We start from the raw sequence: 22589 nt of genomic DNA, 5'->3' as shown, positions 1-22589 counted from the left end.
ACCGTGCTGCTATGTCATTAGGATCCGTTGTGATACTTCCCTGTGTGAATACCGGGAAAACGAGCCGATATTTACGACCTCCATTCGCAAACATATATCGTAGGAGGACTGACTGACTGAGTTTGGTTTTACGCCGCTTTTAGCATTATTCCAGCAACATCACGGCGGGGGACACCAGAAATGGGCTTCACACATTGTACCCATGTGGGGATTCGAACCCGGGTCTTCGGCGTGACGAGCCAACGCTTTGACCACTAGGCTACCCCACCGCCCCTCGTAGGAGGAAACTCACACGGATCGCTAATAAGCTGTGTGCGAAATACATTGTAGTTTCCAAATTTGGCTAGCCAGTCAGAGTAGCTATGCCTGAACGTTACTAGTTCACAAAATAATTCACTAGCCCGAAATTTGAATGTAGAAACTAAGCAAAAGATTACAAAAAGGTAAAATACCATCAAAAACAAATGACCTCGTGAAAATGCACTAGCCAGTCGGGCCAGTGACTGTGGCGATTTACTGGCCCGACTGGAATTTTACTAGCCACGGGCTAGCGGGCCAGTGGCTATTTCGCACACTGCGTAATAGGTCTTTGGACTTTGGAGTGACGGGTAGTTAGTGTTAGTGTGTTATTGGGTGTTATTGTGTGAGTTATTTGTTTAGCGATGAGTGTGTGAGTGAGTGAGTGAGTGAGTGAGATAGTGAGGGAAGGAGGCGAGCGTGTCCATAACGTCAGTGTTTATATCGTATCCTCTACAATTTCATAGCGCGGCCGTTATTATCTCCATTCAGAACTTCCCATTTTTTAGACACGAGCCTTTTCAGCGAGCCTGACAACCCGAACCTATCAGTCGTCTCTAACGACAAGCATGGGTTACTGAAGACCCAATTTAATCATCACGGAACGGCCTTGTTAAAGCAGTTGCACAGGAGATAAGGGGTCTCTTAACAGCGTGAAGATCCGGGTTCGATATGGCGACAAGTATGGATTGCCGAAAACCAATTTTAACCGGATCTTCACGCTGGCTGAACGTTTTCATAGCACGTCGAATGTATCGCCTCGAATCTTTTTCAAATGTGATTTTATCCAAGCGGGCAGAGAGTTACGAAATAACAAGGTCTCACAATGCAATACCTTTCAGCCCCACTAATTCCTATGTGATGCTGACCTTAAGCTTGACATGTGAGACACCTGTGTTCCAGGTGGTGATGGGAGGGGGACGCCGCTACTTTCTACTCAACAACCAGACAGACCCGGAAACAGGAGAAATCGACTCCAAACAGCGAGCTGATGGACGTGACCTCATTAATGTAAGAAGCCTCACGGCTGGTTCCCAACGCTGTAAAGCGTTTCGTAGACTAACAACTCTTCTAAAATGAACATATTTTACAGAAAAAAATGATTCATAAGTAATAATCATTAAACATAATGAAAAGGAGCCCAGAGACCTTCCTGAAACAGTGGAAATCTAGACTTGCATGGGCTGTTTGGGTATATTTGTATCAGGATCTGAAGTTTCGGTGAGTGAGTGATTGAGTGAGTTTAGTTTTACGCCACATGCAGCAATATTCCAGCTATATGGCGGCGGTCTGTAGATACTAGTAATCGAGTCTGGACCAGACAATCCAGTGATCAACAGCATGAGCATCGATCTGCGCAATTGGGAACCTATGGCAGGTGAAGTTTCGGGCTAACGTGGATTTCGCACATGAAATGTAATCTAATCCGCCTCTTAACCTTTATTCAGAAAAATAGTTACTCAAAAGCCGTCTTTAATAATCTATTCCAATGGTGGACGTTGCATGAAAGAGTTCTACACTTTATATGCATGTGAAGGTCTCAGGTTGCCTGGGCACGTGTCAGTATAGTGACCGTGTTGTTACCTTTACCGTGTATTTAGTTAACCCTCTGCGCAGGTGTTAGGGTAACCATATGTTTCACACATTTGCTCGTCATGAAAAGAGTGTGTCAGCGCAGAGTTACCAAAACGTTGGCTTAACCCATTGGTACCATTTCATACCTGTAGTTCCTGGTGATACATGTTGAGTATTGCTAAAGCAACTCACTCACTCTCAGCAGAGTGGGACATAAGGCAATGTAAACTGACGCACAAAACTAAGTGCACACCTGGTGTTTTGGGATTGTTTCCACAGAAGGGCGGGGGTGGGTGCGTTGAGAAGGTGTGTGTGCGTGTGCGCATGTTAAAAGGTTTTTTCGATCCACCAGGAGTAAACTAGTAAGCTATTAGTAAATGTTCCAAAATATATCCATTAACTGTCGCTATCATTACTATGAAAAAGTTCAAACCAAATTTTGCTTTACAAATTGGAAATCCTATGGATATATGTTTCGACCTACTGACCTGATTATTGGGCCAAACCTTTACCATTGCCTGAAAAAATCCAATGTTGTGTATGTTGAAATATATGAATAATGTCACTTTAATAAGACACGAACGTGTCAGTATTAGGATTGAATACTTTTTTAAACCTTTGTAAGGGTCAGTCATATAGGTTCAAATCCCTCCAATATCAAAAGAAGATGTCCACACAATGTGAGATACAAAACACCGGACTGACACGCCAATTCAGTGTTGTTGACTGAAGTGTATGTTGAGGGGTTCCAATGTTGGTCAAGTGAGACGGTAGATCTTGTTAGCGCCCCATATGTAAGCTATGCCATCTCACGTGTAGGGTTGATTTGAGATGACTATTGAGCTACTGGCCCACTCAGCGTGTCCAAACAGGTCAGGTACACATCGTTAGTAGTGAATAAGAGTTGACACTGTGACGACCTACGAGGAGAAATCGTGTCCTTGATTTCGCATCCTGTTTGAGGTTCATATTGGGAATCAAATCCGTCCCTTTATTCTGTATCAGGTGAATATAATACCATTTGCCTAACTCGACGCCGTCATCATAGCATTGCCTTACAGGCTGAGTTACAGGGACGGATACATCTTTTTGAGAGGGGGGGGTAGTTGGGGCCATTCACCAGAAATATAATAAATGTTACAAAATATATCCATTAACTGTTGCTATCATTACTATCGCTATTAAAACCACTCACTCACTCTCGATTAACAATACTCGGGTTATAGTGTGAGTCAAGATGTGCCTGCCGGACAGGGGAGGAAATCCCGAAATAATGCGGGTGTTAGAAGTTCACCTTGCAGAAACCCTCGAGCACGGACATTTTTTCTGACGAACCAAAAAACATAATCCGGACGAATCTGTAATTCGAAGCCGCGACCTTACTTCTGGTTTGGCTAAGGGGCGCAACTCTGTATAGAGACTTAGGAGACTGGGCCATCCGTACATCCATATCGGGAAGAAATAAGTCAAAGACATACAAATTGAATGCGCCTACGTTTTTAGGCACGGTTACATGTGTGACTATTTGCAGGATTGGAAAAACAGCAAAGGTGACAAGAATGCAACGTATGTATGGAACAAGGCGCAGTTCGACTCCGTGAATCCCGCCAAGACAGATTACCTGCTTGGTGAGCATTCTGGCGGGGACCATCTCATAATCATCACGGAATATTTAGTCAGAAAATATCTTTGTAACATTTTATATTTTATTTTTTATTATATTTTTTGCTTTTCCGTGAGTTTTGTTCTCAGAGGGGCGATGGGGTCGCCTAGTGTTTAAAGGGTTCGCACGTCAAACCAAAGATCCGGGTTCGATTCCGCACATAGGTACAATGTGTGAAGTCCCCCGCCGTGATATTGTTGGAATATTGCTAAAACCGGCGTAAAAATCAACTCACTCACTGATTGCCTTTCAGTGAGAGTTTTATCAGTGTAATATACTGCGCAAGCCAATTAGGCTACACTGTAACTTGGAAGAATTATACCCACGCCACCCATTGTTTCTGTTTGTATGCTCTTAGTTTCCATTTCGCCGGCTGTCGCTATTTGCGTATCTACGTATCATCCTAAACTGGTGTTTCAGGTCTGTTCCAGCCCTCCCACATGCAGTACGATATAGATCGCAATTCTTCTGGTGACGGGGAACCGTCTCTGGCCGAGATGACGACGAAAGCCATTCAGATCCTGAAAAAGAACGACAAAGGATTCTTTCTGCTGGTAGAATGTGAGTTAATAACATGTGTGGAAAGAAAAATCGCTGAGTGCGTGAGTTTGTTTGAACGACACTTAGAACAGTTGTATACTGTTAATTTTTTGCTCGTCCAACAGGAATTTCATCATCTCGAAAACGTTGAGGTGGGCCTTTCCAACGATCTTCTTTAATCTGCCATGCCAGCCCTCCAAGTTGTTGTTTGTTCTGGGCCCGTTGGTGTTATGATGTTCTGTGTTTTTCTCCACACAAACTGGGCAAAATGAAAGTAACATCCTTTCCAGGCGGCATCAGGAAACAATGGAACTATCGTAACTGAGCACGAGCCATTGTGAAAATGATACTGCCTCTTGTAATTTGATGGTATTTATACAATATGTAACATATGTAAGTGTACTGTATGACACTGAATCAGTTTCAATCACTCACTAAATGAACTCAGTAAATTCAAATCATATTTCACCACATAGTTCAGAATTTTACAGTACCCAGTGACTTAATTCCTCATAGCAACACCGGCACAACATCAAGGAGATAATACTGTAATAACAAAATTCTACTTCACGGGAATACCCCGGACTTCCGTAATTGTTAGTGAGCTGCTTTTCCATCGGCGCATCTTAGAGACCTGGCGCTTATTACAGGCCTGCGAGGAAATCTTATCCAGGCTAGAATATCTAGCCGTCTCTACCAGGGACCAGTTTCAAACCTTACCCCCCAAGTTTTCTGGTTAGATTGTGATACCACCCCGTGTAGAACATTGGTTGTGTCCCTTGTGATGGAAATGCTGTATCCAATAAGATTTCTGTTCTTAATAAAGGTGACTACCATAGCAGCTGACCTGGGGCCGTTGCACAAAGCGATCGTAACTCCTATACCTTAATAGAGGCGGTGGGGTAGCCTAGTGGTTAAAGCGTTCGCTCGTCACGCCGAAGGCCCGGGTTCGATTCCTCAAATGGGTACAACTTGTGAAGCCCATTTCTGGTGTCCCCCGCCGTGATATTGCTGGAATATTGCTACAAACGGCGTAACACCATACTCAGCCAGCCAGCCTATACATAATAGAGGCTGACGATCGTCGTGGGTGTATGATGGCTTAGAGCAACAGGGTACTGATCGATTAAATAACAGCATTATTTCATATTTTATCCATAACAGTTTCCGCTTAAATAACTAAAAATACATACTTAGGGGAGTTAATTGAAAACTTTGAACCACATTGAAGATATTTGTCTCAGCGTATTTTTGGAATAATCTAAGACCAAAGTCGAGAGACAATGGCTGTAGTCACAGCAACGACCAGGTTTCCGAGAGGCAGATTTGATTTTGTAAGACGGTTTCTGATTGGACTGTGGATATGCGCGATAGCCCAATCACATTTTCGCAAAGAAACAGACAATTTGAATGACAAGGATGGAACACTAGACTTTTACATAGGGCATGGTGTTAGCAAAGCTGGAAACAGGGCACATCTGGGATTCGAACTGTCGATTATAACAATGGGGCGCGCCTAGGGGGCACCTGTGAAGTATTGTGTGCTAATTAAAGTGACATTAATCAACTCACTCACTGTTTCAGCCGGTCGTATTGATCATGGTCACCACGAGACCTACGCCAAACGCGCGCTGCACGAGGTGAAGGCCCTCCACGAAGCCGTCCAGGCCACCATGGACGTAATCAGTGACAAAGACACTCTCGTCGTCGTCAGCGCCGACCACTCCCACGTCTTCACAATCGGCGGCTACCCCTCAAGAGGCAACAATATCCTTGGTAGGTGTCGTGTGTCAAATTCTATTAATGGCGATCTGTTCTGAAGGTAATGAAAGACTGTCTCCTACTGAGACTCGGTTGTGTAATTAACTGTCAACAAATGCAGAATCATTCCGGTACGAATCCAGAATGAAGGCAATACGAATAAAGAAATATCGCAAAATCATCGCAGTACGAATACAGAATCATCACTGTACGAATACAGAACCATCGCGGTACGAATCTCTCTCTCATCCCGATACGAATGCAGAATCATCGTAGTTTGGTACGAATGCAGAATCATCTTAATTTCACTTTATTCGATTTACTTTCTTGTTTAAAGTCAAATTCATCGGTACGTTTTCACTGCAAACAGACTAACTATATATACATGTATATCCAAAGCATATTTCAAATATATAAGGAAATGCTTCATCGAAGCTTGGAATAATAGTATATGTTACATTGACCAGACAAGGTGAACCGTGTGCCGAACTACAGGGACCCCTTAGACATGATGCCCTACACCACCCTGGGATATGGGAACGGCCCTGTGGTCCGCGAGAACCTCACTGATGTGAACACAAGTAAGTAACCATTTTTGATTATCCCTGGAAAAATAACTCTGGACGGACACCACAGCTCATTTTGGAAGTGACCTCACCAGATCCAGCTTGTGGCTTTAACAGCACAGAAGTTCTCTCGCTCACACAAACGCACGTGCACACTCGCTTACTCACGCAAACACACACGCACGCACACTCAGAGAACTACGCATGAACACTCACATACCAAAACGCACGCACGCACATGCAAACACACATTTTAGATCTAATATATCCTATACAACAGTGTTTGATGGTAGCTAAAAATTACACAAAAACTTGAAACCGTTATTCTGTGAAATGTTTTGTGTGTTTGCTTGTTGTTTGACGCCGCACTCAGCATTTTTCCAGCAATGTAAAGGCGGTCTGTAAATAGTCGAGTCTGATCCAGACAATCCAGTGATTGACAGCATGAGCATTGATCTACTCAACTGGAATACGATAACATGCAAAAGGACCAAGTCTGCGACGCTGACCGCAGATCCCATTTTCGGCTTTTACAAGAATCATGGATTGTTGAATATCTGTTCTAATCCGGATTTTCAGGGGTCATTCTGGGTGATGAGTAGGGGTGACTATTGAGGGGGAAACAACTATTGCGATAACGATAATCTATTGCAACCAACTATTGCAATACTTTTGCTATAGTGTATTTTTCTCCTTGAATTGTCTCATTTGAAGTCATTTCCCAAATGAATGTATGGTATATACAGGTTGAAGTAGTTTCAGTTTCTTAATAACTGACAAGAAACTTGAAAGGTAACCCAAATCAAGTAAACAATCAAAACATAAACTCAGTGAAGCTGCAAGTCTGCACCCAAACATCCTCTATTTTGCGCTGCGCATTATCAACGGACGTCAATTACTAAACTATCGATAGTCACACATACTATCGATGCATCGATAGTTTTTCGTTAATTGCTATCGGAGACTCAACAATTGGAATCCATCGATAGCTCGATGCATCGTTACAGGGCTAGTAATGAGCAGAATGAAACAGGTTATGTTTGATCTGTTTGATGTGATTCACAGATACCAGACATTCAGTTATGTTTGGATAACTGCAAATGCTTTGACGTCGAACCTGGCGTCCCAAACCTTTCCCATTTTGATTCTGTTCTCCAGCAGCCGACGTGGATTACCGTTTTACGAGTGCAGTTCCATTGGATTCTGAAACTCACGGAGGTGAAGACGTTGCTATATACGCCCACGGTCCTATGGCGCACCTGTTCCATGGGGTGCACGAGCAGAACTATATAGCGCATGTCATGGCCTACGCGTCGTGCGTAGGGATCAACAAGAAGCATTGTGATGAGGTCGAACCTGCAAACGGAAGTGGACAGAACATTGTGTATTTCTACACTATGTTTTCCAGTTTACTGTTAGCAGTGTTGTCAGGGATGAGACAATGATGTGATTGTGATGTCCATTTCTGTTAACTGTGATGTAACAAATATGCTATGTTATCGTTTTTAACATATCTCTTTCTCTCTCTTAATTAAAAAACATCCCCATAATAACACAATTACAGCCGACGCTATTTATAATTTTCTATGAGATTTTACATAAGGGACCAATGACTGTATTTAGCTTTATAATGTATTCAGCGCTGGGAACGCTTCTCATGGGGTCATTTTGATATATGATCAGTTATATCTGAAAGGTGTCCGACAATCGGTAAGTAGGTGTGTTGTTGTGGCGCAATCAGTGGACGTATTATTTCATGGCCAATACTAAATGGAAACATGTAGCCACAGAGGCAATCATGTCGAAATCATGTCGGTATCATTCGAAATCATTCTTTGACAGCATGAGCTTTGATCTGCGCAACTGGAAACATGGAAAAGGACCAAGTCAGCGACGCTGACCGCACATCCCATTTTCAGCTTTTGCAAGAATCATGGATTGTTGAATATCTGTTCTAATCATTCAATTTCAAGATTTCCGTCATATGACGAAATGATTATTTATCTATGGCCTAGAATTCCTATTTTGTTAACCTTAGTGTTGTTTCCAATGTTCAATAAAACACTAATTTTACACAATATGAAACCCCAGATTTTTCTTGGCACGATTTCAGAAATGTTGTACATACACCGAGACTGCAACGACCTTTATCGGCATGACTAGCAGTACTCATGGTGAACATTCACATCACCACTTCTCCCTCAGGGTGCGGTGGGGTAGCCTAGTGGTCAAAGCGTTCGCCCGTCACACCGAAGACCCGGGTTCAAGTCCCCACATGTTTACAATGTCTGAAGCCCATCTCTGGTGTCCCCGCCCCGGAATATTATATTTCTAAAAACGTCGTTAAACTAAACTCAACACCCCCCACCCACACACACACACCCTCACTCACATACACGCACTCACTCACGCAAACAAACACACAGAACGCACACTCAAAGAACTACACACATATACCAGTACGCAAGCACGCACACACATGCACACACACATTGATCCCATCTAAAATATATTAACACCCATGTTTGATGATAGCTATAAATTATATTAAAAAACTGGAAACCGTTATTCTGTTAAATGTTTTGTTTGTTCGCTTGCTGTTTGACGCCGCACTCAGCAATTTTCCAGCAATGTCAAAACGGCCTGTAAATAGTCGAGTCTGAACCAGACAACCCAGTGATTGACAGCATGAGCATTGATCTACTCACTGGAATACGATAACATGCAAAAGGACCATGTCAGCGAGGCTGACGACCGATGCCATTTTAGTCTTTTGTCACGGCGCCAACTACTGTCCAGGGAGACTGGACGGAAAATGATCCAGAATAGTAAGCAAACACACAACCCGAGTTTTGAATTAACTTGCACCTCAAGCACAACAAGAAGCCGCTAGAAACAACAAACTAACTAGCTAAGTAAACTCGCCTTATTAATAGACTAGCTCAGGGACCAGACCCTATATTGACTGGTGACACCTAATGAGTGGGGGGTAATAAGGACCCAACTACTGTACCAACAAGATGTACCGTCACAAAAACCAGTCTTGAGCTCCCAAGTTCGGTCCTTCGGTCGTCCCACGATGCGGCGATTGACAACTAGGAACAGGTCGATATGCACAGAGCAGTCTAGACTTCCCCAGGTGTGTGGGAGTACCTGGCCACGTCCAGCTATAACGTAACCGCGCGGACGTCGCAGAGGACAATACCTGGTACCTAGCCTATGACCAGCAAAGAAATGTGCTAAAGTTCATACTTGGGTACATAAACGACTACAACTAACTTCTAAGCATATGTACAGTGAAGGGGAATATATCTACTACAAATAGATATAGGTGGATATTGAGACAATAGTTTGTACAATTATGTAGTAAGGAAAAACCCTGATAAAATAAGGGGTATACTTAAAGGTGGGAGCGGCATAAACGCTTATATCTGCCATATAAAAACAGATAGAGCGACGGGAGTCTCATATACAAAAAGATAGTAAACTCCTCTAGAAGAGGCTACATACATAGGTGTTAAAAGATGGTAATTACAATGCATAACAAGTAAAATATAGCAACAGGGGACGCACGGCTCAACTAGATGAGCTGAATAAACAAATGCGCAGGCACTTACGTCCATGTTGCATAACACACACGCGAGAATCATGGGATGCTGAATATCTGTTCTAATCCGGACCTTCACGGGCCATTCTGGGTAATGAGCAGAATGAAACAGGTTATGTTTGATTTGATCACAGATACCAGACACTCAGTTATGTTTAAATAAGTGCAAATGCTTTGACGTCGAACCTGACCTTCCCAAATTAACCTTTCCCATTTTGATTCTGTTCTCCAGCAGCCGACGTGGATTACCGTTTTACGAGTGCAGTCCCATTGGCGTATGAAACTCACGGAGGTGAAGACGTTGCTATATACGCCCAGGGTCCTATGGCGCACCTGTTCCATGGGGTGCACGAGCAGAACTATATAGCGCACGTCATGGCCTACGCGTCGTGCGTAGGGATCAACAAGAAGCACTGCGATGAGGTCGAACCTGCAAACGGAAGTGGACAGAACATTGTGTATTTCTACACTATTATTTCCGGTTTACTATTAGCTGTGCTGTTGTCAGGGATGAGACACTGATGGTGATTGTGATGTCCATTTATATCAACTGGTGTAACAAATATTCATGTTATTATTATCAACATATTTTTTTCAATTTCTTAATAAAAAAACATCCCCCACGACACAACTCCAGCCGACGCTATTTATAATTTTCTACGAGATTTTACATAAGGGACCAATGACTGTATTTAGCTATAGCTTTATAATTTACTCACCGCTGGAAACGCTTCTCATGGGTTCTTTTTGTTATGTGATGCAAAGGTCAAGAGTTCGCTTGTCTTGCCGATTATTTCTGAGGTCCTGCCGAAATGTTTCTAAAAGCTGCGTTTGTTCAATAGCAACTGTTTGAAAGTCCAAAATATACACCGCTAGTACTTGAATCAAAGACATCAGGGTGCGGGTGGCACACCAGACACCTAACATTGTGGGATCGAATCCTTGTGTGTCCCTTTATGTTTTTATGTTTGAAGGTACCATAGTAGTGCTATGCTTCTTCCGGTTTCATCAAAATGGTTAGCTTCTGACACCTGCATCACTGCCTCCGCCATTTAGCTGACGAGCTAACAATATATACAGAGTTTAAAGTGGCATTAACTCATCTCACCCAATAAACCAATCAACAAAAGGAAGTGGCTGGTGTTGAAATGGGTAGATCACTGTCGAATATGACTGTAATACGAACTTTGTTTCGATTTTCCAAATATTGTGACCTAAATTGTTATGTTACCATTTTACTCAACGAAATCAACAATATATATAGAAGTGAGGATTGTGACTTTGTTTTTGTGCCCTTGATTAGAAAACAGCGTACGACAATTTGATCGTTCTCAAATGAGTATGTGCTTTCCAGCAACACCTGAAAGTGAGAGCCGAGCGCCTAATGTCCAGTCCAGTTCTAGATGAAATGCGAGATGGTGTTGCTATCATCAACAGGAGGGTTGATCTGCATCCTGAAGTGGAAGGTAACAGAGACACGTGGTGTTTAAGGAACTTCAATCAAAAGAGCTGGGGCTGCCGCTTTACCCGAACCTTAGTGCCCCATTAAGCCAAATTCAGAGGCACATCAGTTTCCAATGACGGTTTATGTGGAAGGGATGATCATGTATAAATTCTTTAAACAAAATGGCTTGTTTCATCAATGCCTTTCGACGATTTGGGATGGGATCAGTTATATCTGAAAGGTGTCCGACAATCGGTGAGTAGGTGCATTGTTGTTGTGAAATCAGTGGACGTATTATTTCATGGTCAATACTGAATGGAAATATGTAGCCACACAGGCAATCATGTCATCTCGGTATCATTCGTAATCATTCTTTGTCCGGATGAAGCCGAAAGTCTGTTTTTCATTTACGCGTGAGAAAACGTGTCAACTTAAACACATTTCAAATTCGAAGGGCAAACGATTTTGTTTGTTTATTGTCTATATCGACATTCACATCTAAGAAGACTGTTAAATTTCAAGATTTCCGTCATCTGACGAACTGATTATTTATTTATGGCCTTGAATTCCTGTTTTATCAATCTTAGTGTTGTTTCCAATGTTCAATAAAATACTAATTTTACAAATTAGATTCTGCTTGTCATGATTTAAAGGTCACATGCAACGTAAAACACAACTTTGCAGATTCTGATACCTTTCGGTATGGACATACCGAAGCAAATCGTCAAAAAATGCAAATTCAACTTATAAAGTTGAAAAATAACGCGATGAAAAAAAACGCGCGAAATCGGAGTTCAAACGTTTCACTAATTTTCCCCAGACTTTTCTGGGGAAAACGGGTTTCAACATCTAGGCTGCGCTCATAGCACATGCGCAAGTAAATAGGTTCGCGCAGCTTGGCAGCGGGTTGTCGGGTGAATACTCGGTGAAGGCTTTGGTGTGAGCTATTTTTCTAATGTTTTGTTGATGTCTCACAGGCGCCAGCTTTTATATGTTATGACAGTAAATTAACTGTTTATATAATTTCATTTGTCTATTTCACCACACGTTCTTCTTACCGAGACACTTTCTCAGTTCGATACTTAAAAGCAATGTCATTTTTTTAGCGTTGACACAATTTCTAACTGTGATATAGATATGTCGTTGTCACAGACAAAACTCAATGTCTTGTTTTATTGACACCTGTGTGTCTGCCTGCCTGTCTGCTAATGACAATATTCAATACACAGCTGCTATCCCTGACCACATGCAATTTGAACTTAACACCAATCAGGCTATACACCATAAACAAAACGCATTGATTTATGGCCCGAGTTCGGTCTCTGTCACATTATGTAATTACACAGACAGGCAGGTCTGATACTTGAACACATGACATGTTATGATGTCTGTTGATTGCAAAATGTTACACACAAAAAAATGAGCATGTATTTACAAAACCCAATATCTCTATATATACACAAACAAAGAGCCGTGAAGGCGGCATCTGCTAATGAACCAGCCGTTACACTTGAGTGCACACCCACCCGCTCTGACTGGGTTCGGTATCCCGGCTGCTTCGTTTCGAGGGAGGTAAACCCAAGTACAAAATATTGCACTTTCGATTTGCGATTATACGCTTATAATTTTGTTTATTTGTTTTTTCATAATCAGCAATGCATATTATATGTCATGAAGAAGTGATAATTGTGTTTTAATTATGTTTGATTTTTTGGTTGCATGTGACCTTTAAGAAATGTTGTATTTACACAGACACTGCAACGACCTTTATCGATAACATCCACATCCCGTCTTTCCCCCTCAGGAGGCAGTGGGGTTGTTAGTTGTTTCTTGATTATGCTTACTCGTCATGACGTAACTGAAATATCGTCGGGTTTGAACCACTCTTATTCGCTCACTGTTATTGTCCAGGAATACCAGCTAATCGAAGGAAGATATAAGCAAGACGATCAGCAGAAGTATTGCCGAGAGTAGCGTTATGCTTCAAACAAACAGTTACATTATAGAATACATATTTATTAATGGCGGGTGCATCTGGTCGAGCAGGACAAGCATTCCAATCTCTGGAACACCTGGTGTCATCACTGAGTTTCAGTGCTCCATTTATACCATTTGTGTCTCACACACATGGGAGTGTGTTTTCGGATTGTACGTGTTATATGTAATTAAGAAATATAGCATGAAGCAAGACTTGGTGTATATTTCTATGGATATTTATCTTCCCTAAACACACGCGCCATTCAACCTCTTTATCGAGTAATGTGATCAGATTCTATCATCATATGTTTTACCCAATACTGCAGATTTTCCTTGAATGTGTAATTTATACGTTGTGTCAAAAGGTCAGTGCTAAGTTTGTCGTGAAATATAGTTGCAGCTGTAACTGGCAGTATCCAAACAACCTTGGCCAATTATTTAAGACTGGGCACCGTTTTCAATTTATTCTCTAGAACTGGGAAACGGACTGGGATTCTGGACCGATTTCTCAGCCCACATAAACCGCATGCAGGTTCAAACTGAACGGCTAGGAAAATGCGCCGTATCTAAAACGATGATCGGCCTAGTAAGACTGGCGGGTTCTAGTTGCACATAATCGGATGGCCACCAAGAGAGTGATTTTCATGTACATCTGGTTTAGTTTTATGCCGATTTTAGCAGTAACTTAGCAATATCGGGGGACACCAGAAATTGGGCTTCATACATTGTAGCAGTGTGAGGAATTAAACCCGGGGGTTAGGCGTGACGAGCGAAAGCTTTAACCACTAGCCTACCCCACCGGCCCTGGTCACCTAGAGGACATCTACAGAAATCTATAAACTGATAAAATCGAATCCGACGTATATTGTTTTGTTTATAACTGTTTTATTCCGTATGAATTAAAAGATTCAGGAGACGGAGCCTTTACGATTCATCCTTGTTAAAAAATACCTGACGAAGACACCAAAGGGGAACTGCGTTGTACCAGGATGCCCCAGTGTGTTTTTATTGACTTTTACAGATACGGATCTTGATTACAGTGTGTATTTTGTTAAAAATATCCATAATGCATATTCGTTCAGACAGAGCGCATTGTGTAATCGTTCCGTGAATGTAGGAAAGTAAGCTTGTATTTCGCCTTTCGCAATATTACACAACAAACAGAGAAGTGCGTCAAGTACCGGTGTGCAGGGGATGGCGGAGCAAACGTATACGTCACGCCTTGAACTGTAACGAACGGGGACATCCTCAACTCACCGCACCATCTACACCAAGCAGAAGCATCCCCCAGCCAACCCCCATCACCACGCCGTGTTTGAATGAAACAGCTATATCATCGTATTACTGAGTAAAAGTTTAAGGTTTAACCATGAACAATTTCATTGACCCGTGTTTTCATGTAGATGGATGAGTATGACTTTGCTTGAAATTGACAACTATCTCAAGGTCCGGTAGGTTTTATGTAGAACGAAATGTTTACTTAAACTGTTATGCACATGCTCACTCACAAAGACGGGCACCTTGTCAAATTAAGTTTTCTAGCCTACCTAGCGTGATACGCCTACGTGCTCGGGCATAGTCACTCATGTTATTTAAATCAGATGGTTTATTACAATACCTCCGTCTGTGAAGATCCGAAGACAAACGAACGAGGTAGGTGAGCCAGGGCGAAACACTCGGACCCTTGTTATTTTCACAACGTTCTGTCATGGGACGCCGTAGCTGAGGTCGACTACAGCACATGCAGAAATTTGAGGATGTAGATTCGATCCCGGCTGACACATACAAAATCAATAATCCTGCACTTAAGTGTCAAAAAGAAGTAATTCTCATTTGTGATAAATGTAAGTTCGATGTAAGCATAAGTTACTGACAAAAAACTTCATTAGTGTAAAATAGTTAAACATTATAATTACGCCACAGAATTGGTATTAAGACATTTTCACAGGATTGCTAGGGGCGGTGGGGTAGCCTGGTGGTTAAAGCGTTCGCTCGTCACGCTGAAGACCCGGCGTGATATTACTGCAGGTTTGCTGCACTCACTCACTCATAACGGGTGAAGAGTGAGTGAGTGATTTTAGTTTTACTCCGCACTCAGCAGTATTCCAGCTATATGGTGGCGGTTTGTAAATAATCGGGTCTGGACCGGACATTCCAGTGATCAACAGCATGAACATCGATCTACGTAATTGGGATACGATGACATGTGTCAACCAAGTTAACGAGCCTGACCATCCGATCCCGTTTGTCGAGACAAGCGTGGGTTGCTGAAGATCAGTTCTAACTGTGATCTTTCACGGGTAACGGGGTGAAGAAATATTTGGGTTATTTTTTAGAGTCTTTATGTCCAGACAGCTGTTCACTTTCTGTTTTACTTATGTACAGTGTACCGTGTGTACCGAGGTTTATCTCGTGAACGTTCGCCCATCGTCACTCATCGAAATACCCACACTATCAGTTCAAACTGAAATTTCCGTTTCATTCTTCGTAGTAGTAGTAGTAGTAGTAGTAGTAGTAGTAGTAGTTGAAGTAGTAGTAGTAATAGTAATAGTAGTAGAAGTAGTAGTAGTAACAGCAGTAGTAGTTTCCACCTTTCCAAGGCGTTCCGACTAACACCTTTACCTGGCAGGTAGATGGAATTTACCTGTCAGTATCCCACACCTGGGATGGTGTGTCGTTACCTGAACTACGGTATACCCCCGTACTTCGGTCCTGACGATAAGGGATGTGCGAGAGGTACAGTGTCAGTACCCGGGGGCCCTTGGAACTTTACCGTAGTCCCTCCAGCAAACACAAGACGATGATCTTCGTTCAATAGTTTTTATTAACACTGTGTTGCTGGTCAACCTACTCTATGGTCACTCTATAAGACTTCAGCCGCAAAGCTTCAGTCTTAAGCCAAATGCTGGTGCTTCAAGATAATTTCTCAGACGATTCCTAGTGACCAACAGCAAGAGTAGGCCCGCACCAGACTCCCGTCTCTGGGCTTTGCTCCAGCTTAAACCTGGGTTCCTACGTCACAACCAACACCCTTTTCCAATTTTTCTATTGGTCAATAACCCATAACCTGACTATCTGTTACTCTCCCCCACCTATATTTCGTACCCCCACTACCATATTTGTACGACCGTGAGGTGGATTCCAGGAATCTCAGAGTCTCTCTCCCCTAGCCATATATATATGGCTCGTAGAGTACCAAGAACTGGTAGCCAGGTCCCTGGCCACGTCGCTCCATCTTGATAGTATAGTAGTTTTTTCCCTACCTAAGCTATGAGTCACCTCACCTTGCCCTCATCAGCTCTAACGACCTACTTTCATGTTTATTACCTCCGTTACTGACTTTCTACTTTACCTTCTACCTTATAACGTTATTAATCACTTCATATCTTAAATATATTATTAAATCCTCTCATAATTTGTATCTTCTCCCCTCTTAATCACCTGTTATTAATAATGTTAATCTCTTATTGTGGCAAGTACCATAATCTCATGCCTATAATAGTAGGAGCAGTATAGTAGGAGCAGCAGTATAGTAGGAGCAGCAGTAGTAGTAGGAGCAGCAGTATAGTAGGAGCAGCAGTATAGTAGGAGCAGCAGTAGTAGTAGGAGCAGCAGTATAGTAGGAGCAGCAGTATAGTAGGAGCAGCAGTAGTAGTAAGAGCAGCAGTGGTAGTAGTAGGAGCAGCAGTAGTAGTAGGAGCAGTAGTAGTAGTAGGAGCAGCAGTATAGTAGGAGCATCAGTAGTAGTAAGAGCGAGCAGCAGTAGTAGTAGGAGCAGCAGTAGTAGTAGGGCAGCAGTAGTAGTAGGAGCAGCAGTAGTAGTAGTAGTAGTACAGCAGCAGTAGTAGTGAGACAGCAGTAGTAGTAGAGACAGCAGTATAGTAGAACAGCAGTAGTAGTAGGAGCAGTAGTAGTAGTAGGAGCAGCAGTAGTAGTAGAGACAGCAGTAGTAGTAGTAGGAGGGAGGAGGAGAAGTAGGAGCAGCAGTAGTAGTAGGAGCAGCAGTAGTAGTAGGAGACAGCAGTATAGTAGGGCAGCAGTAGTAGTAGGAGCAGTAGTAGTGAGTAGGAGACAGTAGTAGTAGTAGGGCAGCAGTAGTAGTAGTGGGAGGAGGAGAGTAGTAGTAGAGAGCAGCAGTAGTAGTAGGAGCAGCAGTATAGTAGGAGCAGCAGTATAGTAGGAGCAGCAGTAGTAGTAGGAGCAGCAGTAGTAGTAGGAGCAGTAGTAGTAGTAGGAGCAGCAGTAGTAGTAGTAGGAGGAGGAGGAGAAGTAGGAGCAGCAGTAGTAGTAGGAGCAGCAGTATAGTAGGAGCAGCAGTAGTAGTAGAAGCAGTAGTAGTAGTAGGAGCAGCAGTAGTAGTAGGAGCAGCAGTAGTAGTAGGAGCAGTAGTAGTAGTAGGAGCAGCAGTAGTAGTAGGAGCAGCAGTAGTAGTAGGAGGAGGAGGAGGAGAGTAGGAGCGGCGTTTGTGGGAACGTAGCGGTGGTAGACATGGTGTTAGTAATGAGATGGCGGTGGTACAGTAGTACAAGTAGACATGGTATTAGTAATACCTGAGGTAGCGGTGGTACAGTAGTGGTAGTAGTAGACATGGTATAAGTAATACCTGAGGTAGCGGTGGTACAGTAGTAGAAGTAGACATGGTATTAGTAATACCTGAGGTAGCGGTGGTACAGTAGTACAAGTAGACATGGTATTAGTAATACCTGAGGTAGCGGTGGTACAGTAGTGGTAGTAGTAGACATGGTAGTAAGTAATACCTGAGGTATTGTAAGCGTGGTACAGTAGTGGTAGAAGTAGACATGGTATTAGTAATACCTGAGGTGGTGATTGGTACAGTAGTGGTAGTAGTAGACATGGTATTAGTAATACCTGAGGTAGCGGTGGCACAGTAGTGGTAGTAGACATGGTATTGGTAATACCTCAGGTAGGGTGGTACCTCTAGGTAGTGGTACAGTGAGTGGTAGAAGTAGACATGGTGTTGTTAATGCACCTGAGGTGGGTGGTACAGTTGGTAGTACATGGATTATTAATATTACCTGAGGGTGGCCGGTGGTACAGTGGTGAGTAAGTAGAGACATGGTATTAGTAATACCTGAGGTAGCGGTGGTACAGTAGTGGTAGTAGTAGACATGGTATTAGTAATACCTGAGGTAGCGGTGGTACAGTAGTGGTAGAAGTAGACATGGTATAAGTAATACCTGAGGTAGCGGTGGTACAGTAGTAGAAGTAGACATGGTATTATTAATACCTGAGGTAGCGGTGGTACAGTAGTACAAGTAGACATGGTATTAGTAATACCTGAGGTAGCGGTGGTACAGTAGTACAAGTAGACATGGTATTAGTAATACCTGAGGTAGTGGTGGTACAGTAGTGGTAGTAGTAGACATGGTATTAGTAATACCTGAGGTAGCGGTGGTACAGTAGTGGTAGTAGTAGACATGGTATTAGTAATACCTGAGGTAGCGGTGGTACAGTAGTGGTAGTAGTAGACATGGTATTATTAATACCTGAGGTGGGTAGCGGTGGTACAGTAGTGGTAGTAGTAGACATGGTATTAGTAATACCTGAGGTAGGGGTGGTACAGTAGTGGTAGAAGTAGACATGGTATTATTAATACCTCAGGTAGGGGTGGTACAGTAGTGGTAGAAGTAGACATGGTGTTAGTAATACCTGAGGTAGTGGTGGTACAGTAGTGGTAGTAGTAGACATGGTATTAGTAATACCTCAGGTAGGGGTGGTACAGTAGTGGTAGAAGCAGACATGGTATTAGTAATACCTGAGGTAGTGGTGGTACAGTAGTGGTAGTAGTAGACATGGTATTATTAATACCTGAGGTAGCGGTGGTACAGTAGTAGAAGTAGACATGGTATTAGTAATACCTGAGGTAGCGGTGGTACAGTAGTGGTAGTAGTAGACATGGTATTAGTAATACCTGAGGTAGGGGTGGTACAGTAGTGGTAGTAGTAGACATGGTATTAGTAATACCTCAGGTAGGGGTGGTACAGTAGTGGTAGAAGTAGACATGGTATTAGTAATACCTGAGGTAGTGGTGGTACAGTAGTGGTAGTAGTAGACATGGTATTAGTAATACCTGAGGTAGTGGTGGTACAGTAGTAGAAGTAGACATGGTATTAGTAATACCTGAGGTAGCGGTGGTACAGTAGTGGTAGTAGTAGACATGGTATTAGTAATACCTGAGGTAGTGGTGGTACAGTAGTAGAAGTAGACATGGTATTATTAATACCTGAGGTAGTGGTGGTACAGTAGTAGTAGTAGACATGGTATTAGTAATACCTGAGGTAGCGGTGGTACAGTATTGGTAGTAGTAGACATGGTGGTAGTAATACCTGAGGTAGCGGTGGTACCGTAGTGGTAGAAGTAGACATGGTATTAGTAATACCTGAGGTAGTGGTGGTACAGTAGTGGTAGTAGTAGACATGGTATTAGTAATACCTGAGGTAGTGGTGGTACAGTAGTAGAAGTAGACATGGTATTATTAATACCTGAGGTAGCGGTGTTTGTGATAGTAATGGTGTTGTCAGGATGAGGGCTGCACATCTCCCCAACCTCGGAATTCCATTTACCACAAATAGTGTTGTTGAATTATTTGATGCGCACGTAAAATCATATATATCTCTCCCTCCCCGAGCTTTCTCACTGAACAGCGTTGAAGGTGGTTTAAACGAGCTGAAACCATTATTAATATTTATAATGCAGGTATCTCTCATGGCACTCAGGTTATTATGGCCACTGTATTAAGAATATGGTTTCCTAAAGATGAACATGTGATGCTTGTGGACGGTTTCATATAGACTTGACCTGTAACTCGTACGGCAGTTGTCTGTTTGCGACAATTGGATTCGTCGTTTGAGGTCGATTTGTAATGTTTGGGATCAGTCGATCAATTCTTGTCGTTTACCTCGGAGGGTGAGCACAGATCGATGGCTAACATTTCTCACTGTACCTAAGGTGATACCGGCATCTCAACATGGCGGCAGGAAAGATCGCTTGACGATTATTTCCCACGAATTTGCAGTCTTCTACGTGTATACAATCAAAATATTTCTGGACTGTTGGTAGCTGTGAAACACTGTCCACTGCACGGCAGTGCACGCTGACCTTGGTCAGTTTCCAGCATTCCAATAGCATCGGGACGCATCTCAACATGGCGACAGGAAAGATCGCGTGGCGATTATTTCCCACGAATTTGCAGTCTTCTATGTGTATACAATCAAAATATTTCTGGACTGTTGGTAGCTACGAAACTCTGTCCACTGCACGGCAGTGCACGCTGACCTTGGTCAGTTTCCAGCATTCCAATAGCATCGGGACGCATCTCAACATGGCGACAGGAAAGATCGCGTGGCGATTATTTCCCACGAATTTGCAGTCTTCTACGTGTATACAATCAAAATATTTCTGGACTGTTGGTAGCTGTGAAACACTGTCCACTGCACGGCAGTGCACGCTGACCTTGGTCAGTTTCCAGCATTCCAATAGCATCGGGACGCCCCAAGCTGATGACGCCGAGTCTCCAGTTCATGAACAAACAATTATTTTTGTCTGGTTGTTGTTTAACGCAGCACTCAGCAATGTTCCAGCTATATAGCGGCGGTCTGTAAATACTCGGGTTTGGACCAGACAATTCAGTGATCAAAATCATAAGCATATATCTGCAGTTGGGATACGATGACATGTGTCAACCAAGTCAGCGAGTCTGACCACCCGATCCCGTTAGCTGCCTCTTACGACAAGCATCCCAGCGGGCACACAACGTTGAGTCAACGTTTAAGCAACGTTGAGTTTTGTTTGTTTGGTTGATCAACCTTTCATAAACGTTGATTCAACGTTTATCATGCGACCAAAGAAAGTTAGTCGAGATTCGTTTAGTCAACTAATGTCAACTAATTGTTTCCTTGGCAAATTTGATACATAATTCATATTGGTAATAGGTATCCAACTTAGCAACTATCATTTCGGAACATTAATTTCATAAAAGATCAAGATCGAGCTAGTGACACATATAATCTTATATATTGTTTGATTGTGCACGATCAACGGACGGAAATATTACGTAAATCGCAATAGAAAATGAAAAGATCAATGATTATAGGTATAAAGTCATCAGTTATCCGAATTGCATTACATTTGATATTTTCCCACAAAACTGTCAAAATTGTATAATTCCCGACAATTTGCTTTCAAACACATGCCAGATGTTGACCTTTCGATCGCCTCGTTTGGTCATATCCGGACATGCGCACAATTAGCGCGCGCAAATGCAGTTGATCGTTGTCAGTTCACTTTGATTCATAGTAAGTACAAAATAATTACGGCACATGGCATAGTCTAGATCTGCCGTGTAATGTACAAACTGTTCACTATGCAAGGTTTTAATATTAGGGGCACATGTACAATGTGAATGTCACACACACAGAGACACATTCAAACCATCTCAGATACAGTAAGAATGTCAGATCGTATTAAGTTAATTTTGCCAACTGACATGGTTTTAAAGAATTTAATACAACTGAACTTTGACCTATATGCTATGTTATTTACATATAAAAATATTGATTGCCCATACTGTCTAAAATATGAAATGATGTTAGCAACTATTCCTTGATGTATATTTGTAATTCCAGAGATATATTTATTGTTTGTGTGGTCGAAGAGATAATACTGATGCTTTACAATGCTTATATTACAGTGAAGCGAGAGTGATACAGCAGCCACTGACCCCAGTCCTACATAGAACAACTCAACAAAACTTACATGAACAGGAGGAGGCAACTCAAGGAAAAGGTTGACAAAATAGAAAAATTGAACAGAAAACTTGAACTTGAAAAGTTTGGGTTTGTAAAATTCATGTATGATGATAAAATTGATTGAACATTTACAGTATTCCATCATTTCAACCATTGGCACTGATTAGCTGGAACTTTTTCATTTGTTGAATATCTTCCCAGGTTTTGTGAAGTACCTTGCCCAAACAGCACAAAAATTGACAGACATGAATGTAAATGAAATTGTTTTGTGCTTTTGTGTTGTGTAAATGATGGATGAAAAAGAGAGGCAGCTATAATATACACATTGATGGATTTAACTGAAAAAATAGAAAGGTCTTTCATATTGGCATAGTTGTAGATGTAACTCATT

At 42.3% G+C, this 22589-nt stretch overlaps 1 protein-coding gene across 1 annotated transcript in view; it reads left to right on the top strand.

The window, feature by feature from the left end:
• Positions 1 to 11138, top strand: part of LOC124287467 (alkaline phosphatase-like) — a 33084-nt gene extending 21946 nt beyond the window's left edge. The window contains 6 exon segments of the mRNA XM_046724023.1: positions 1201 to 1308; positions 3404 to 3500; positions 3956 to 4096; positions 5660 to 5851; positions 6304 to 6417; positions 10242 to 11138. Coding sequence (XP_046579979.1) covers positions 1201 to 1308; positions 3404 to 3500; positions 3956 to 4096; positions 5660 to 5851; positions 6304 to 6417; positions 10242 to 10531 — 942 coding nt within the window. The 3' untranslated portion in view covers positions 10532 to 11138.
• Positions 11139 to 22589: the final 11451 nt, after the last annotated feature.

This window comes from Haliotis rubra, unplaced genomic scaffold (genome assembly GCF_003918875.1).
Source record: "Haliotis rubra isolate DU_JTF1 unplaced genomic scaffold, ASM391887v1 Scf400, whole genome shotgun sequence".
Classification (NCBI taxonomy): domain Eukaryota; kingdom Metazoa; phylum Mollusca; class Gastropoda; order Lepetellida; family Haliotidae; genus Haliotis; species Haliotis rubra.
The sequence above is the reverse complement of the archived record's forward strand: the minus strand, read 5'-3'. Positions and strand labels throughout refer to the sequence as shown.